Source organism: Hoplias malabaricus, chromosome 1 (assembly GCF_029633855.1).
Source record: "Hoplias malabaricus isolate fHopMal1 chromosome 1, fHopMal1.hap1, whole genome shotgun sequence".
Lineage (NCBI taxonomy): Eukaryota > Metazoa > Chordata > Actinopteri > Characiformes > Erythrinidae > Hoplias > Hoplias malabaricus.
In genome coordinates, this window is record NC_089800.1 from 55,375,077 (window position 1) to 55,393,621 (window position 18,545).

At 40.7% G+C, this 18,545-nt stretch overlaps 1 protein-coding gene across 3 annotated transcripts in view; it reads left to right on the forward strand.

Annotated features, from left to right (window-relative positions):
* The window catches only part of luzp1 (leucine zipper protein 1), a 47,950-nt gene extending 30,448 nt beyond the window's left edge, over positions 1-17,502 (forward strand). For all 3 annotated transcript variants that reach the window (XM_066666786.1, XM_066666778.1, XM_066666794.1), the window contains 3 exons: positions 4,150-7,293; positions 11,148-11,301; positions 12,258-17,502. In XM_066666786.1, the coding sequence (XP_066522883.1) occupies positions 4,330-7,293; positions 11,148-11,273 (3,090 nt within the window). In that variant the 5' untranslated portion in view covers positions 4,150-4,329 and the 3' untranslated portion in view covers positions 11,274-11,301; positions 12,258-17,502. The remainder of the gene's footprint in view (positions 1-4,149; positions 7,294-11,147; positions 11,302-12,257) is intronic.
* The last annotated feature ends 1,043 nt before the right edge of the window (positions 17,503-18,545 follow it).

An 18,545-nucleotide genomic window follows, 5' to 3' on the forward strand; every position in this document is an offset into this window, starting at 1 on the left:
GGGTTTCCTTCGGGTGACTGTCTGTGAGGAGTGTGGTGTGTTCTCTCTGTGTCTGTGTGGGTTTCCTCCGGGTGACTGTCTGTGAGGGGTGTGGTGTGTTCTCCCCGAGTCTGCGTGGGTTTCCTCCGGGTGCTCCGGTTTCCTCCCATGGTCCAAAGACACACGTTGGTAGGTGGATTGGAGACTCAAAAGTGTCCATAGGCGTGAGTGAATGTGTAAGTGTGTGTCGCCCTGTGAAAGACTGGCGCCCCCTCCAGGGTGTGTTCCTGCCTTGCGCCCAGTGATTTCGGGTAGGCTCCGGACCCACCGCCGCCCAGTGAATGAATTAAACGTGTTCAGTCATGTAAACATATCCCACAGCAGCAAACTTGGAATAAATCTGATTTGTGAATAGGTTTATTGAAAAGAACCAATTCGAAAGAAATGCAGAGACTGGCGTTGAGAGAGGGAGGGGGGAGAGGGACAGAGAGAATCTGGAGAAGACAGAAATTATTATATTATAATCCATTAATAGTCCCACAGCGGGGAAATCTGTGTTACTGCAGCAGAGGAAGAGCAGGAAACACATAAATAACAAAAAGAAGAGGTGGCAGAAAACAAACTAGGAACTAACAATGTGAACATTATATTGATAGAAATCTAAACAAAAAATGTTGATTCAAACATTGCACATAAGCCTTATATTGCGTGCACACACACACTCATTCTCAGTCCAAAAGTGACACTGAGGGCTGTAAAAACTCCAGCTGCACAAGTTATGGCACTTTTTTGTAATTTTTTATTATGATACCAGATAAATATCTTGATTCCGATACTGAAACGATACCATCACAAGACCCTAAAACATCAGGAGCAGTAATGTAGTTGAAAAGCTGAAATCGCTGGTGTCTGTTTGTTAATTGTGATGCCACACGTGACGTTACCCCATTTCTGGGTCCAGTCGTGCCTTCTGTCCCATGTCATACCTTAATACGTGTGTTTACTGTTTGAATAAAGCTGAATGCCTCGATCAATTATGTGATCTCAGTTCAGGAGTTCAGGAAAAGGAATAAACTCAGCATAAAAGGAAGCAAACATGTCTTTGGCAGCACTTTTTGCACATTCGCAGCTCATTCTGATCTGTGTGATCTGCCGTGGGGAACGACTGTGCTGCTCTGGGAGCAGAGAAGCCGCGGAGAGAGAGCTGTGTCTCCCTCTCAAGGTCAGTCCCAGTGTTCTAACGAGTCGTGTTACCGGTGATTCTCTCCTATAAAACGTCGCTGAGGTGTGTACAGAAAGTTGCTGGCGCTGGTCAGGTTTTTTGTTTTTTGTTAAATGACTCGTTAGAAGGTCTGAAAAGTCACTAAAACTAGTGGCAAAATCATCAAAGGAGGGAGAGGAGGCAAAGTGCTGTTATTGCACACTGCACCCCTGTGGCACTCATTGGAAATACCGCTCTAATTTTTAAACACACCTTCTTAAAGTACCGGTACACATTATATTGGGTATTGTACCATTTTTAATGACAAAGTACTGAGATACTTTTCTAGTATCGATACATCATGCAACACTAAAGTGGAGTAAGTGAGTATAAAAATATCTCATTCTGACTTTACGGAGTGTTGAACTTGGTGTTGAGTGTGACCTGCAGGATCAAGATGGAGGGAACTGGCAGTTTGGATCGATAAGAGATTATTTTGCACTCGTCTTGTTCTGCCCTCATTGCCATTGTCATTCATGAGACAGAAACACAGAGCGACAGAGGGGGGAGGAAACCTGGCTCTAAATCTTTCATGAGCGTGAAACAGCAGTAATCCATAAGTAATCCATACACACCGGCAGCTCCACTCTCTTCAGTCAGCTTAGTTTTATAGCCCCCTGCTTTTTGGCCTGCAGCAGGGTTCATTCTTTGAATATCTCTAACAGCATCACTGATTTTATTTTATCAGATTTTTAGCAGTTGCTCCAAAGCCTTTGTGTAATTAACCTTTGTCTCGGAAAGCAGAAGAACATCTGCAGTGTTTAAAACGACTGAGCTTTACACAGTTTCAAATTTGGTACCAGAAGCGTATCCGTGAAGCATAGTGCTTTTATTTCCAGCAGTCTATGTATAGCCAAGCGTTGCTGTGGACCAGAATAATTCTAATGATGCTCTAAATCTGGTTCTGGGTTCTAATGGTGCTAAACGAAAGCCCTTGCTGTGGCCGTTGCTATAGAGGCTGGTGCCAGTGAGAAGTGCTGATGTCAGTAGAACTGCTGGCAGGACATTGATGCTGTTTTATTGGTGGGGGTGGGGGGGGCATTCTGGGACAACCCTTGCCCTCCCTTCAACCTCACCTCTGCTTCTAAAAGCAGTCTTCACCCACTCAACCCTCACATGAAGTTTAAAACAGAACCCCCAGGTAAATAAAGTGCACTCTCTGTGACCATAGTTGGAAAATACTTTTTGAAATTGTAGTATCGTTGTGGAGCTAAGGTACTGCAGGTCATTTCTAGGATTTCTTGGTCTCTACACTGTATTCCCAATATCTCTTTATATATCAACTGTTTTTTATTTGCAGTAAATTAACCTTTAAATTAAATCTGATAATTTTGATGGCACAAGAATCTGAATCACCACAAATGAATTTTAAATTCCACCACTGAAATATACTATAAAAATAAATATATATATTTTTCTGTGCTTACATTTATTTTTCTTAGCTGAATCAGTATGGTTTAACAGAATGATTTGTATGATATTTGGTAAAGGTTCTTTTTTTAAACAGGGCATATTATGAAAAAATCTTTTTTTTTTTTTTTTTTTTTTTTTTTTTTTGGTGCATGCGCTCATTAATTTGGGCATCTGGTGTTCACCAATCCACACACAGTGAAACAAGACAGTCTAGTCATTTTTATAAAACAAGTCATTCTGATTTTGTGCCACATTTTACATAGAGTGCAGTGATTTTAGAACCACCCCACCCCTTGTTTGAGTCTGTCAAATCACATAAAGGCGAGGTTAAATGCTGCAAAACACACAACGAGTGCCGAGAAATAAGAGCACTGAGTGAAAACAAGAAAGGAGAAGAAAGAGAACTAAGCCAAAACGACTAAAAATCAGAGCTTCTGCTCCTTGCTTCTCACTGCTGTGCGCTTGGGGTCGGGGGTGAACAGCGAATTTCAGCCCACCCTGGGGAAGCTCACGGAGCAGAAGGAACAATCGTGTTTTAGGCTGCCGTCTCCGTCACGGCTCCAAAATGTTAATCCATTTTGTAAAACAGTATGACCAATGAAATTAACATTAATAATAATTAAATGTCTAGAAACAGCTGGAAAACTGGTGCCTATTTGATGCTGCTTCCCATTACTGAAATATCTATGATGACTATGTGACAAATGCTTTGAAATCAATGGTGATCCTAGAAATCCTGCCTTCCCTGGTCTTGTTTTTATAACTTACCATAGCCCTGTTGTTTTATAAACATGTTTCTCAGTTTGTGTATGTCACAATCCATGTGTCAAAGTGTGTACACTGCATAAAATGAAATCTAAGCAAGTAAAATGTACTTAAATCTAGTGTAACTATCTAGTATTACTCATTTGGAAATTATCGTAACAATATAATAAGATTATTCAACTTATTTCTAACTTATTTTTACCTGTCTTAAATAATTTTATCTACAGAAAGTGTCTTATTCCATCGGCAGATATTTTTGCTTCTTCATCATATTATGTTGTTTCTTGAAAAAAAAAAATATCTGCCAATGGAATAAGACACTTTCTGTCTTACATAAATTAGAAAATAAGTTGAATAATCTTATTATATTGTTACGGCAATTTCCAAATGAGTAACACTAGATATTTAGACTAGATTTAAGTACATTTTACTTTTACATTTTACATTTTTTGCAGTGTATTGCTTTAAGAATGAGATTTTTAAAGGTTTCAGTGAGATGAAACAGTGTGCTGCATGTGATGAGAATATGTGTGGCCCACCTGAGCTCCTGGAGTATATTAATATAATTATAGCAGACCGTTTAAATCTACTGCAGGCTTCAGTTTCTCTTTGTCCTGCTTTCATTTTCCCTCTGCTTCCTGAACTCTACAGAATGTCTTATTTGTTTTTAAAACACACCTATGATCTTATACATATTCCATGCTGACTTTCTTCAATTCTTTTTCTTGTAGGTAATTGAGAATCCTCCCCCTATATAATTGCTACACAACTGATTGTCAGCAGACAATACTGAAGATAGGAACCCTTTACTAGAACACCAGGAGCCATCAGTACAACTCCACCACACAAATGTGCACCCTTCCAAAAAGGCAACATAGAAGTTTTTCTGTGGATTAGCAGCAGGTATCAGTATGACGGACATCAAGGACTCTACCAGCCGCCACTTTAGGCTCAAACTCCAGAGTCTGGGGCGACGTTTGGATGAACTTGAGGAAGCTACGATTAAACTGCACAAAGCTGAGGATGAGCTTTTGGATCTTCAGGACAAGATCATCCAAGCTGAGGGCAGTAATTCCACCCTGCTTGGTGATGTCGAAGCATTGCGAAAGAGAGTGCTCAAAATTGAAGGTAAGGATGAGGAGGTGAGAAAAGCGGAAGACCTCTGCCGTCTGGTGAAGGAGAAGCTGGAGGAGGAGGAGAAAATGACCAAGGACCTTAAAGCAGAGATTGAACGTCTTCAGCGCAGGATGACGGAACTTGAGAAGCTGGAAGACGCGTTTGCGAAGAGCAAGTCGGACTGCACTCAGCTTGGCTTAAGCCTTAATGAGGAAAAAAACCTCACCAAGAAGCTTTCAACTGAGCTAGAGTCCCTGAAGGCACGAGTGAAAGAGGTGGACTCTTCTGAGGCCCGCTTGAGCAGGGCAGAACAGGCTTTAACTTCAGAAATGGAAAAACTGAAAGCCCTTACTCAAACTTTTGTGACGGAGCGTAAAAGACTCCTGGAAAAGCAGAGGGAGGATGAAAAGATCATTCTCAAATTGACTGAAAGGCTTGAGCGGCAGAAAAACAAGCTAGGCTCATCAGACCACGGCTTCGAGTCCCGAGATATCCGAATCGAAGATGACCTCTCTGTGGGTCTGACTAGCAGACTGGCTAGGAAGAAGAGCCTGGATTACCTCAAGCACTCAGATGATGTGGGATTTAGGAACAAATCAGAAAATGAGAAGAACAGCTTAGAGGGCCATGAGGACAACAAGGTCAAAGACCTTACGCAAGAAGTAGAGAAGCTGAAGAGTCGACTAAAGCATTTAGAGATCGTTGAGGAGGACTTGAAGGACTCCGAATCCAAGAATGCCGAGCTGGCAGAAAAGTTTCAGCAAGAGAGGAGTCGTAACCAAGCGCTGATTGACCAGCTGGAGGAGCTGAAGATGCAGCTCTTTAGCAGCAGTAATAACGGAAACCTGCCCATTTCCAGCACTGCAAAAGTCCTCGAGAACGGCAAGGCAGAGAACGAGGAGATCAATGTACGTGGAGGTTTCAGACAAGATAAGCCGAAGTACAGAAGTGCCGTCACTGATCAAGGTACCTCAAAGCCCAAACCCAGAGAAACTTCACCACAGCAGAGAAAAATAAAGGGCAAAGACCTTAGCCATTCTGTGGAGAACTCTCCTAAGACTCCAAGAAGGGCTTTGAGCCCTGCCCACAAGTTCAAGAAACCTGGTTGGAAATCTGGGTCTTCAAATACTGCTGACAGTGGTCTAAAAGATGGCAAGGGCATTGAGGAGAAGCTTGCAAGTATAAATCACACCACCTCATCATGTGATAACAAGAAGGTCTCCGTCCTCAGCCGTTACCCTCCTGCTGCAAATGACCAAAAGCCAGGGAAGACATATGTCAAACCTACTGACATTGAAAGTAAAAGGAGCAGAGTTGAGAAATTCGCCAGGGTGTACACTGGGAGTGACAGCGAATCCAACAATTCGGATATTGTTGTGAGTAGCGCACATAAAAATCTCGAAGCTAGCCCCCCTGAAAAGGACAGAACCGTTGAGTCTTTAGATCCCACACAGGAGGCAACTGCAGTATTGAATCTATCCCAGGCAAATGGGTCTTACACTGCCTACAGATCTCACGTTACTCCATCAGCTCCCAGTGATCATGGATCAGAGGGCCATTCCTCAGCCTCAGAATCTGAAACCACGGTTTCAAAGCGTTCCATTAGTGAGCGAGATGATTCTTCCGTAACCTCAGTTTTAAGCAGCAGGACAACTAGCTCCAAGTATCCTAGGTATTCCCAGCTGCACGATTCTCGTTCGGGTGGCTCTTCAACGAGGAGCTCCTATGACGAAGAGCAGCACAGGGCTTTAATGGTGGAAGGTGGATCTCAGGAGACAGCTCAGGGTTCCTCAGGTATTGAGATCCAGCGGACTTGCAGCCCACGGGAGGCCCTTCGATCTCAGGCAGTAATCAAGCCAGCTATTGTAGAGTATGACCGGAAAGAAATGATGATATCAGGAGGAAGCACGGAACCACTTTCAACTAATGGGAAAGCCAGGATTTCCACCAAGATGACCAGTAGTATCACTTTCTACCCTAATGACCCAAGCTCTTCTCGAACCAGCAGTCGAAGCAGCAGTATTTCAAGTGATCCCGCATGCAAGGAGCGCCACACCTCCACCAGCAATATTCTTATTGGGCCTAGTGCTGACCACAGAGGTGGCTTCTCTATCCCTTATGAAATATCCATTCCCAAGAGTGAAATCACTTTGCAGACTGGCGAGGAATGCGGCAGCATCTCTGATTGTCCCAGTGTCTTGGAGACGACCGTTCTGCCTCGAAGCGGCTTTACCGTCCAGTCTCCAGAAGCAGCACATGATTTCAACAGTACGGAGTCTGGGTTTGAAAGCAGCAGTAGCAGCAGCACCACAACCGTTACCAGCTGGAGGAGTGTCAGTAACAACCATCACTTGTCCCAGGACGATAGTTTACCAGAAACGAAGAATGTGACCGTCAGGAGTGCCTGGAGAAATCGAGGGGCAGCTTCTGCGGACGAACTCAGTCGGGGGTCGAGGCAAGACGGTTCTGAGGATGAATCAGAGTCCACCACAACATGGAGAGCCTACAGGGCTACCACAGTCCTGGACACAGACGAATCCTCTTTGTCCCCTAACGTCACCAGGCGAGGGGTAAAGCCAAGCCCAGCCGAGGTTTATATGCGCCGGATAAACAGTGGAAACACAACTAAAGATGTTCTAGAGTCTGGACGCAAGAACAGAAGTGTTGTCTCACCACTGGATAGTGGCCTTACGAGATGTATTCCTCATGAGCCTGTCACGGCACAACAACTGCAGCCAAGGAGCAGGAGACAACCGAATGTGAGTAATATATTTGTTGTTTGCCTATCGTCACTGTTTGACGTATTGTCTGTTTGACTTTATTGATGATAACCCAAAATGTACCACAGAATCAGGTTTTCAAAATATCCAGAAAACATCAAATAATAAAAACGATGCAAAGTTTTTGCAGGACAGTAACTGCATGTTAAAGCAGAGGTTCCCAACCACACAGTCATGGCTCATTTAGTACCACACCACAACAACTGCTAACTACCGCATGCTGAAATAGCAGCACGACTGTCGACGCTTTCATTACGATTTCACTAGTTAACACCAGTTCTCCCATCTTTTTTCTTAAAAGTCTGGTGTTCATACCCAGTCATGGTTCTGCAAACGCAAGCAAAGAAAGTGGTTCACACAGTGAAACAACACAAAACATAGCTTCTAACTGAACATGGAATGGATGGCCGTGTTTGCCCTGATGTTGAGTTCACACACCATCATCCTCCAGAATCATATACAGCACCTTTAAGTTCGTTTTAAAATTGGAAGTAATTTTATGCGCCTATAATCAGTTACTGTGTCTCTGTCTTACTGGATTAAAGTAAAGCCAAAAAACACAACCATGGTGCCACGGTGACCCTGAAGAGACTCTTGTGAGTTTGGCTTTCAGTGTTTATATTAATGCCCAAAAATCAAGAGCATATTTGTAGGTTGTGGGCGTACACTTCACAGAGAGCATTGCTCTTATTCAAAGTAAATGTACTAACTTAGCTTAGCTCTGCTTGGGCTCGGGTTAGGGTTAGGGTTACTTTGTACATTGGTGTGAATGGTACTGTCGGACAAATAAGGTCCTGAAGGCCTTGGGTGTGGCCTCTAGGATGTCACATGGACTTCGGGAAATGGTAGAATGGTGCGTCTGGAGTGACCAACCGCATGGTGCTTCCTATTTTCCACAAAAGGGGAATGGAGAGTGTCTCCCTGGGGAGGTCTATGACAAGGAGAATTCATCCGATGCTGGAACCTTGGGTTTGGGAGGAACCGTATGGATTTGGGGGAAGTATAACAGAGATTTGAAGAGTGTTTGTGTTCGACAGGATGTGATGGAAAATACTAGTGTTCAAGACGGGGAAACAGAAGGAAAATAGATGTAAATATTTGGCAAAACAAAGATGGGAATAAAATAGAGGAATAGAATTAGAAGAAAAAGGGGTAAATAGAAGGAATGTATCGGGCAGAACGACAGAGAAATACAGAGAACATAGAAGTAAAGGGGTAAAGGGAATAAACAGGATTAAAAGATTCAAGCAGAGAAGAAATGGTTATAGAAGCCTGGAAAATGGAGGAGCTCCTGCTGACTCTCAGACTGAAACCGAGCCTTAGAACCGTGCTCTGGTTCTGATCCAGAGTAATTACAGAGCGGCGGTGTTCAGTAGTTTAATCAAAACAAAACCAGCACTTCCTGCTCGATTCCTCTGGCTCGGGGAGCTCTGTGTTTTTAGAGCTGATTGGTTTTAAGCTTACATGCAAAGTGAGTGTTTTCCTTGGATGCCAGGTCTTCGCCTAAAAGGAACCATTTGTTAAAGTATAAAAGGAACTGAGCGTCTTGAGGGTCTTGTGTTGAACTGAGCATCTGTTCTTGTTTATTTATTACTGTATAAGGCATAATTCTAGTGGTTAAACGTGTCGGCCTCTCATCAGGCGACCACTGCTTCGATCCCCAGTGATGTCTCAGCATTTGAGGCGGGAAGACTGAGAGACTGGATACACACACACACACACTTCCAGTCAGTGCCTGTGGAAAATAAATATATTTAGTATTTACCTATTTTCTAGCACCTTTGCACATTATTTTTTTTTCTCCTTCTGCTAGAGCATTGTATTGAAACTTTATTGTTATGAATATATTAATATTAATATGTCATAGCATGTTACACCTTCCTATGCACAGCCTCACATTCACTGTACTGTGTGCTTATTTTTAGTTTGTTTTCTTTGGCCCACCAACTCTTTCCGTTGTCAGAGGACTAGATTTTTATTTATAATGTATTAATCAGGCAGGAGGCCATGTAAACATAAACAATCAGGGAAACAATTAGATAAAGAGTATAGAAACACAAAATAAATAAATAAATAAATAAATAAAAAACAATACATGAAAAATAATAGGACACGCAGCAAATACTGTGTACTTTGTGATAGTTAGAACTACATTGTCCTGTGTGTATTGTCTCCATATATTTATTGTTAGCCCTTGTAAGTATTTCACTGCATTGTACACACTTCTGTTGTGTTGCTCTCCCATTGGCCCCTCGTTGGAGTTAAATATTTATTGAAATATACCTTATATATCCTCTACAGATCGCTGAGAATAAGACTGCACTCTAAAAGATATATACAAGTCCACACTTAATGCTCAAGTGTCACTAAATCCCCTTTCACACCTGCACAGTAATCCAGAAATGTTCTGGAGTTTTCCCGGAGGAGGGAGAGGTGTGTGTGAACGTGACCATATTCATCCCAGAAATTACCTGTGCTTTATACTCCTCCAGCCCTAGTAAGTCAGAGCATATGAAAACAGTGCAGTAAATATTCCAGAGTTTCTCCTGCACGCACTGCACAGGCTCTGCCCCCATGGCTAAAGCACGTTTCATTTCCTGCTTCGAGAGGACGTCTCGTGCAGAAAGTCTCCCGCTGTGTGCTGCATGTGTAAACGACCACTCTGGGACGTCTCCGGATCCGACACTCCGTAGTTCCTCTAGAGATTCTCCGGAGTTCTGTGAAAGAGGCAATGCAGATTTCTGAACTGCAACGGGTCATGTTCGTGTAGATATGTTGAGGCAATTCTTCTCTTTAAATGAAAAAAAAGTGGTTTAAAAAGAGTCTGTTTACAGCTAAGTTAGAAGAAAAGATTAAAGAAATTAATTTATTTTCAAATCAATCACTCAGCAAATTTGGTGTACACATGCGTGACGTTCTGCACATGCGCAGTCCAGAATGGGCAACAGAAAGGTGCATTAGCAGCCGAACATCATAAAATCTCAGCCTGGAACATGGATCCAAGGACTGGATTTGAAGACCTCTGTTTCAGACAATTACAGGCACTTTTACAACATCCCTGAAAACTCCGAACCCCTTTTTCAGACTTCACTGGACCTCCAGACCCTCTCAGACCGTCCAGTTTCTGTGATTTCCTGTTCCCGGCCGCTCCTGTGTCAGACAGGAAGTCGCCCGCTCGTTTCTGCCCGTTTGGCTGCTGATGTCAGCGGGTTTCCTGTCAACCACCCTCACCCCCACCACCATCAGAGCCTCAGAGCCCATTATGGCTGATTAGAGTGTGTGTGTGTGTGTGTGAGAGAGAGAGTATAAATCAATGTGCTGCTTGTGGTTCTTTGTTCAGGCTGTTGGCTTTTCAGAGGAAGTATTAATGGTGGTGTTGTCCCAGTGAACCCTGTCTGAACAGTGTATACCACTTTGTAGTAAATGAATGCCTTTAGAAATATTATGCATCGATATTTTGTGTCATTTTTATGTGAGTTAAATTCCGGCTTTTAACTACATCACATTAAAGTTACACTACAGTTACAGACCAACACAAATATGAACATTGAGCCCTATTTGGACGTGATTAGTTTTACCTGGGGAGCTGGGTTTAGGTCATTTAACAACAGGACGTTAATAATATTCATGATGGATTTCATTGGAAAAGAAATCTCTCTGTTTATAAAAAAATGGGAACGGCTGCTTAATTCCCGTACCACTGTCACACCAAACAACACATCATTTTTCATTCCCACTGCTTCTAAGAAGAATATTCGCGTACATGTTTTTCAGTGTGGATTAGACACAGCAGTGCTACTGGAGTTTCTAGAACCCTCTCTGTATGTTTGCAGGCTGCGTGTGACAGTGAATCCTCTGTGAGTTCCTGGAGGAAGCAGAGTGAGCTGGACCCTTCTGGAAGTCGATCAACATTTACCAGCAGGGGGCGCACCTGGAAAGGCCGTAGTAACGACAATTAACCCTCCCTTACATACCTCCAACGCACAGGTGAGTATTAGCCCTTGACATTCTGTAGCACAGGGCTGTAGTCCTCAGCCTTATCGGATTGACAGAAATTATATTTTTGTTTCCCGTTCAATCTCAGTGTTTATCACAGAAATACATCCAATAACCACCAGAAATCCGAACTACTTGCAAAACTACTAATGTAAACAGCCTTTCTTCAAAAAATGCTGTAGAATGAAATTTGATGAGGTTTGGTGTAGGGGTATAATGATATATCGATTCGTATTGAAACGTTGCGCTACCTGGGGTCACAGTCCAGTTAAGACGGTGTCACTGAGAATACACTGTACTCTCGGTGTGAATATTAGTCTACTAGGATAAACACGGTAATTTCCGAAGCACGGACGCCACCCTGAAACCTTTGGATTTGCATGGAATAGTGGGAAGTGTAGTGGTACTGCTTCTATGCCCCCTCCTCTTCTATCAACTCCCTCTCCCTCTTGCTGTGGCTTATAGTGAAAATTTCACTTTTTTTTTTTTATCTCTCTTTAACTCCTTGTGTGTTTTGGTCATCGGTCAAAGTTGTACCATAAATGTACAGACCTATGATGTCCACACAGAACCGTGATGTTTGTGTACCGTTACACACCTAATATGTTGATGTATGAATAAGAAATGGTGGTAGAGTAATGCCTCTATTTCTAATTTTGGCCGGAGTGACTCTCTAAGTCAGGTTTTTCTGGCAGATGCATGAAAAGGAAAACATTGCACCAGGGGTAAATACATACTGCTTTCAGCTCTGTTAGATTATATTTCTTTATATTCTGAAATAAAGGTTCCAGCCGCATGTTAAAACATATTTAATTAAATTTAGTTAAAGCCACTTGATGAAAATAAAGAGATAGCTACATTTTTTGTATCAAAAAGGGTAATATTGAGGATGTATTATTGTCTTAATTAATGAGGGTTTAATTAGTGTGTGTTTAAATCTTGTTCAGTTTGTAGAAGCTGCTCAAGCTTGGCTTCATTTCATCACTGACGTCTGCAGCTTCAGGGGACATGTCTACTCTTGCATGGACTACCTGGCCCCTCCTACAATGGACCATATTTTGTTGTGACTCCTCCCACATCTGGCTGTGTCTGCTCCTGCACTGGCCCTCAGCTGGCCTTGACTCCTCTCCCACCTGAATCTGGTTCCTCTCGCCTGCATTTGGCTCCTTGCTACAGCTGGTCTTGACTATTTCCCTCACCTGTTCCTGGCTCCTCCCACACCTGACTGATTGGTCCTGGCTCCCCTGCACCCATTGGCTGCTCCGTTCCTCACCTGTGCTCAGGTGTGTCTTGTTGATGTGATGAGGATGTTCTACATTGCCTGCTGCAGGGATTTAACCTTGATGTTTGAGATCTGGGGTCATATGGTAGAGCTGCGAACAGCAAGGAGCAAATTACAGATTTGGTTTTTGTTTCTGAGACAATAATATTTTTGCCTTCTTGGCTTTTTTAAAATCCCAGTTCAGAAATGAATTGAAATGGACAGTTCTGGGCACTGTTCATATCACACACAACGTCAGCTTTGCACACACTCTGTGTGGAAAATAAATAACAAAACACTGCTTGCATGCTGGGAAATGATGTTTAATAACTCCTTGTCCATCTATATGTGCTCTTTCTGTCCATATTAGCCTTCAAAGTGCCATAATTTCCTCTTTTTTTAGTAATTTGCTCCTTGTGTCCTGATGATATTGGGTTTGAACACCAGCAAACGGCCACCAGCATGGGCTCTTAGTAACAGATGGAAAAGCTTGAGCAGTATTTTTCTGCACCATCAGATCAACTGCTTCAAACTGGACAACAGAAGCATCTGTAAGGGTGTGGACTCTGCAGTGTGTGACCCCGTTCTCACATTTGCAAGCTTTGCACAGATGAAAAAGATGACAGAATTAGCCAGTGAGAGGGATAAAATTGTACAAAGACAAACAACAATTTTGTCTCAGCAAAACTGACTGGATTTGCGGCGCAAATCGACTCAGAGACTGAACTGCATGGAAATGCATCTAAAATCCTGACCACAAAACCTAGCATTAGCATCCAGCCTGCTTTCACACACTACCTGCTGACGGATTTACAGTAATGACTCCGCCCCAGACACTGTGATTGGATGAAAGAGGTTCAGTATTGCAGCGGCAGCTGTGATTGGACAGAGCTCTGTTAAATTAGTTAGCACGTTAGCGCTATTTAACGGGAATGGACAAATATGTCAGTGTCTAAAAGTGCTCTGGTAGCTATGTTAGCATGTTAACTTCAACTAATTTTAATGAGTGAACATGCTAATCTAACTTTGTGTTCTTTTAGCACTATTAGCCACTTTAGCATGTTGGCTCGGTTCCTTTAGCAACAGTGGCATTTTTTGCCAGGGTGAGCAAAAGAGTAAACATGCTAAATCTTTCTTACTGTGCTAACAGAGCATTATTAGCTATGTTAGCTTATTTGTTCTATCTGATGGAATGAGTAAACATGCAAATGCAGTTAGCCTCCAGCAGTTTAGGCTTCATTTTGGTCTTTTTTTTCAATATATATATATTTTTAATAAAGCATTTCTGTGTGTCATACAATACATGCCGTTATGTATATATACAGTGATCGTGGTGGGGTTAATGCTGCGTTCCAGTTGAATTCGGATGTCGTATTTTTCAAGTTTCAAGTATTTGGAGTCCAAGATGGCTGCCCACATATCAATAATGTGTAAAAGCAGTAATGTTATACATTTTATTAGTAATTATCTGTGTCATTAAATCGTATTGTCCCACTGCTATATGTGGATGTGTTTCCATAGTGTTTAAATGAATAAAAAACTCATAATGCACTCTTATCCATTGATATCGCTAACAGTGCTAACGGGGACAAGCTAACAGGGACGTAGTTTTCTGAATGTTGAACTGGAACTCGGTCAACTTGGCTGTGACGCCATTCCCAGCTCTGACATCTGACTTCCGAGGTAAATGGAACGCAGCAACTGAATGGTCCAGGTTCCGCCCACAAATGCAAAAACATTGTAGCTGTTTAACTACTTGATTTACAGCAAGAGCGTAAAATTAGCATGGGCAGAATTATCCCCACCAATAATTTGATCCCCACCAATGTCAAAAGCAAATCTACACCCTTGCTTTACAAGATACTGCTAAAATGGTTGCTTTGTTTTTAAATTTAAAATCCTTTGCTAATTAGCTGTCAGAGTGAATTGACACTGCCACTTTACATTAATTCTATTTGGCATTTAATCATGTTACAGATTGGACTCTGATTGTTGTAGCATTGTGCTCCTGTCTGAGATGAGAACTGAACCCAGTCTGCGATCTAGAAGGCAGTGGTGTTACTCTCTATTTGCTAACATTAGTTCGATTGCATTTCAAACCTCTATGCCTTCTGTCCAAACACTGACAGTTTTCTCAGACACACACGCACAAAATAAATATCACAACATTTGTAAAGAACACATTTGTGGACGGATCTTGGAAAATGAAATAATCCAGTCCTGGGAATCTCAATCCAAACTTCACTGGAATTTGGTATGTGTCGCTATTGTAGGAAAACCTCCAGAATCAATTATTATTCTTGAGATTTATTCATCTTTGTGCTCTACTTTTCATGGACTCATGGAAAAAATTCTAACAGAGGTGGTCCAAAATGCTACGAATAATATCTGATTACATTAACATGCATTAGTTTAGACATATTTTTAACATGTTTAAACTTGTTTTCATACAGCAGCGATGTGTATCTCTGTCTTCATTCTCAAATGCTGTAAGAATCAGGTGTTGTTTTTGATGTTTTGTTCATTTCTTTAGTTTGTTTTGGAATATTACTGGATTTTTTGATTATTCTCTGTAACAGTGCCCTTCCAGTCTGGTCATTTGTGCTTCTTTTTTTGTGATCAGTTACCTCTCTAGTGCACTTAAATAATTATTTGTCCCAGAGAAGTATTTTTTTAATGATTTGATGCCTCAAATGCGTAAAGGGTATATTTCAGGCAAAAATGCTAATGTTGCTAACAGTGAATGAAAATGAATGGCCAGCAATTAGCCCAGTGCTCCAGGCTAAACATGCTAGAAATTCTAAACCATCCCTAAATCTAGTAAATATTTGCCACTTACTCATTTATTACACACTTAGAAACTTTACACGTAATACAGTGGGTTTGTTATATTAGCTGCTAAAGTGGACCTCTGATTTACTGTTTATATGATGTTGAAAGATTAGAAGTAGCTCTGTTTTTGGACAGGCGTTATAAATAATACTATCCCTTTTTTAGAAACAGCCGATACATTTTAGAGAGCGAGGGAGATACAGGATAGTCTCCTCACAGCGTGCACAGGCTTGTCAGGATGTTGTATGTTAACACTAATGTTCACAGCCAGGTAGGATGAAGTGTGCTAGCTAAATCTCCACAGGAATGTTGCCGTTTCATCATCTACTGCCAACATTTGGTCAAAAAAAATGCAGAGAAGGATTCTGAGCAGAAAAAATAAAACAGATGATGAGTATGCAATAGCTTTAGCATTAACATTATAGCGCTAATCCTAAGGTATACCACTCAAAACTCTCTCTGATGCCCCAAACTCAACCCTTCTCCTGTTACAGACAGTGACTCAGCGTCTGCAGCCTCAGTCATCAGAGTTTGCGATAAACCTCAGAGCGCTTCTTTGTTAAGAAGCTGTACTGAAACCGGATGCTAATCTGCCAAAAGCTTTCGGACGCCCAGCTGTTTTTAATCTAGATGATCATGTTCTTCATGTCCATTTGTGTTATCTGACCATATGAAAGCCTAGTAAATTTAATATACAGGCATGCAAGCATCACACATGGCAACGAGGATGAATAAATGTGTTTATATATATTTGTGTAAATTGCAATCTGATAAGAAGAGCAGTTGTTTTGATTAAAGCTTAAATCACCAAAGCATTTAGGAAAAACTTTAAAGTTAAACCAATAACATACAGCTTGTGGATTCCCTGTAGATGTAGCCCAAACAGAAGCTGCAAACATATATCCACCCCAAAAAAATCATAATAAATTAAAAATATATAAAATGTGCCCTAATAATGTTTGAAAAGCTAGTATTTTGTATTTGAAACTTAAAGGTGAAGTAAGAAATTACATAACTGCATAAAACTTGCCATTAGCGTGTTTATTCAAGCAAATTTAACCTTGAACCTAATCTCAACTTTCCTAAGCCGCATTCACCAAACTGAACAATGTTTGGTGTTTACAGCTTTTCCAAAATGATGAAAAATGTAATGTTGGTTTACAATGGAAAAAGACGCACTCCACAACAGAAAGGGCAGAGATAGCGGAATCCATATCCTGTCATGAATGTGTGCTTTGATTTAAGGTAAACAGGGTAGCTGCTAATCCTGTGAAGCTGCTCCTTAGCACTCCCTCTCGTGATACTGCTAACTGTTAGCAACACTAGTAGTATTTTTATAGTTTCAAAATCACTGTGGGTAGAACTTTAGTTTTAACTGCGGTTATGAAAAAGTTATTTTAGGAGAATTTACTATTTGCTATTTACGAAGGCTAATAAGCCTAAAATAAACACATAAGAAGCTCTAATGACCAGAAAGCAGAGTCTTGCACTGGAACAGCACACACAAATATGCTAACATAGCTAGCCACCAGAGTTAGTGGGGGCATTAGCTTATAAGTTAGAAGGACCGTTAGCATGTCTGACAGAACTGTACCTTAAGTGTTTCCTAAAGTGGATTTAACCTTATGATTTTAAAATAATCAGTGAATGTAGGGCCCTCTAACTTTACAGATGTGTTTATATGTACACATAGGGTTTTTTTTTTTTTGCACCAGCCAAAATGAAATTAATGGATAAAAAAGTGTCCCCACTTCATAATAACATTAAAACGTAGACAGGTTTTATTTTTCATCATTCAGTTTTTTTTTGTTTTTTTTTTACTTATTTCTGCTTCTGGTGCCTCATCCGTTTCTGATTGTGCCAAAATCATTCCAAGGTGGGTGTGTTTTTATTATTATTATTATTTTTACGTCGTTTTTCCAGTTTACAGTGAATAAAAAGAGCTGTGACCAGCAGGGCCGGACATTAAAAGGGTAAATGCAGAATAAAAATCCTTTCTGTCCGATTTTTAAGAAGAAAAATGAAAGATGTCTTATTTTCGATGCTTGTATTTGGATAAATTTTATTTAAACTAAGAAATATCTTGTAATTTTGTAAAGTGGGCCTTGTGTTAAGATCTTCAGTTTTTTTTTTTTTTTTCATTTAAAATATTTCTGACTTTTTTCCTTCTATTTGTTTTGTAGTTGTATTTTTTTTTTTTTTTTTTTTTTTATATTAACTGTCTTTGTTATAAACTCCTGGAGAGTTACTTTAATGAGAATTATTTCTTTACTCTTTTCCTTTTAAACACTATAAATGGCTTCACATAGTGATGGTTTGTGTATGCCAGTCATGCATCAAAAAAAAAAAAAACAAGTGCCAGTCCACCAGTTTTTAGAATTCTGAATCATTCAGCAGCGTGCCAGGCTAAACGTGTTAAATTGTAAAATTGGTGGATTAGCACTCAAATGACTCACCTGGCTTTATTCAGGTATGTTTCAGGTTTTAAAAACTGCTGTTTCTTCCTTTAAACAACATCTTCCCCTCTGTGTTGTTATTGTATGTGCTGTACACCAGAAAGCTGCCAAAGACGGGAAATACATAGAGGAGTTTGGGTACCCCTAGTTTAGTGGCATGTTTTTTAGTACATAGTTCTTATTTATTTGCTGTATTTAACGTCTGAATCCCGTAAAATATAAAATGTGCTGTAAGTCTTGCACAGGCCCCATTTTCTATTTTCAGATAATATTTATAAACGGAAGAGTCATTGTGAATTAAAGCGTCCTTGCTTTGGAAAACAAAGAAAATCCACATGTCATTGCACCAGATCATGTTTGTGTGCTGATCCATAGTTCAAAAGTTTGGAATCACTTGCATAAATAAGTGTTGTTCGATAATAGACAGAAATATTATGAAGGTGTTATTCTCTCTGTGTAAATTCTATTTGAAACAATGGGAAATTGTTGCAAGGTGAAAAAAATTAATAGCTAATCACTGTGATATTTAATCACCAACTTATAATTAACATTCTACAGCTTTCTCTGTTCTTAAAGAATCATCTACAGCTGCTTTCACTGTTTGAAAAATGTTACATTTACAAATTGTTTGAGAAGTTTGTTGTCATTCATTGAAGTCATTCGTGCTCAACACGGTTGCAGGAGAA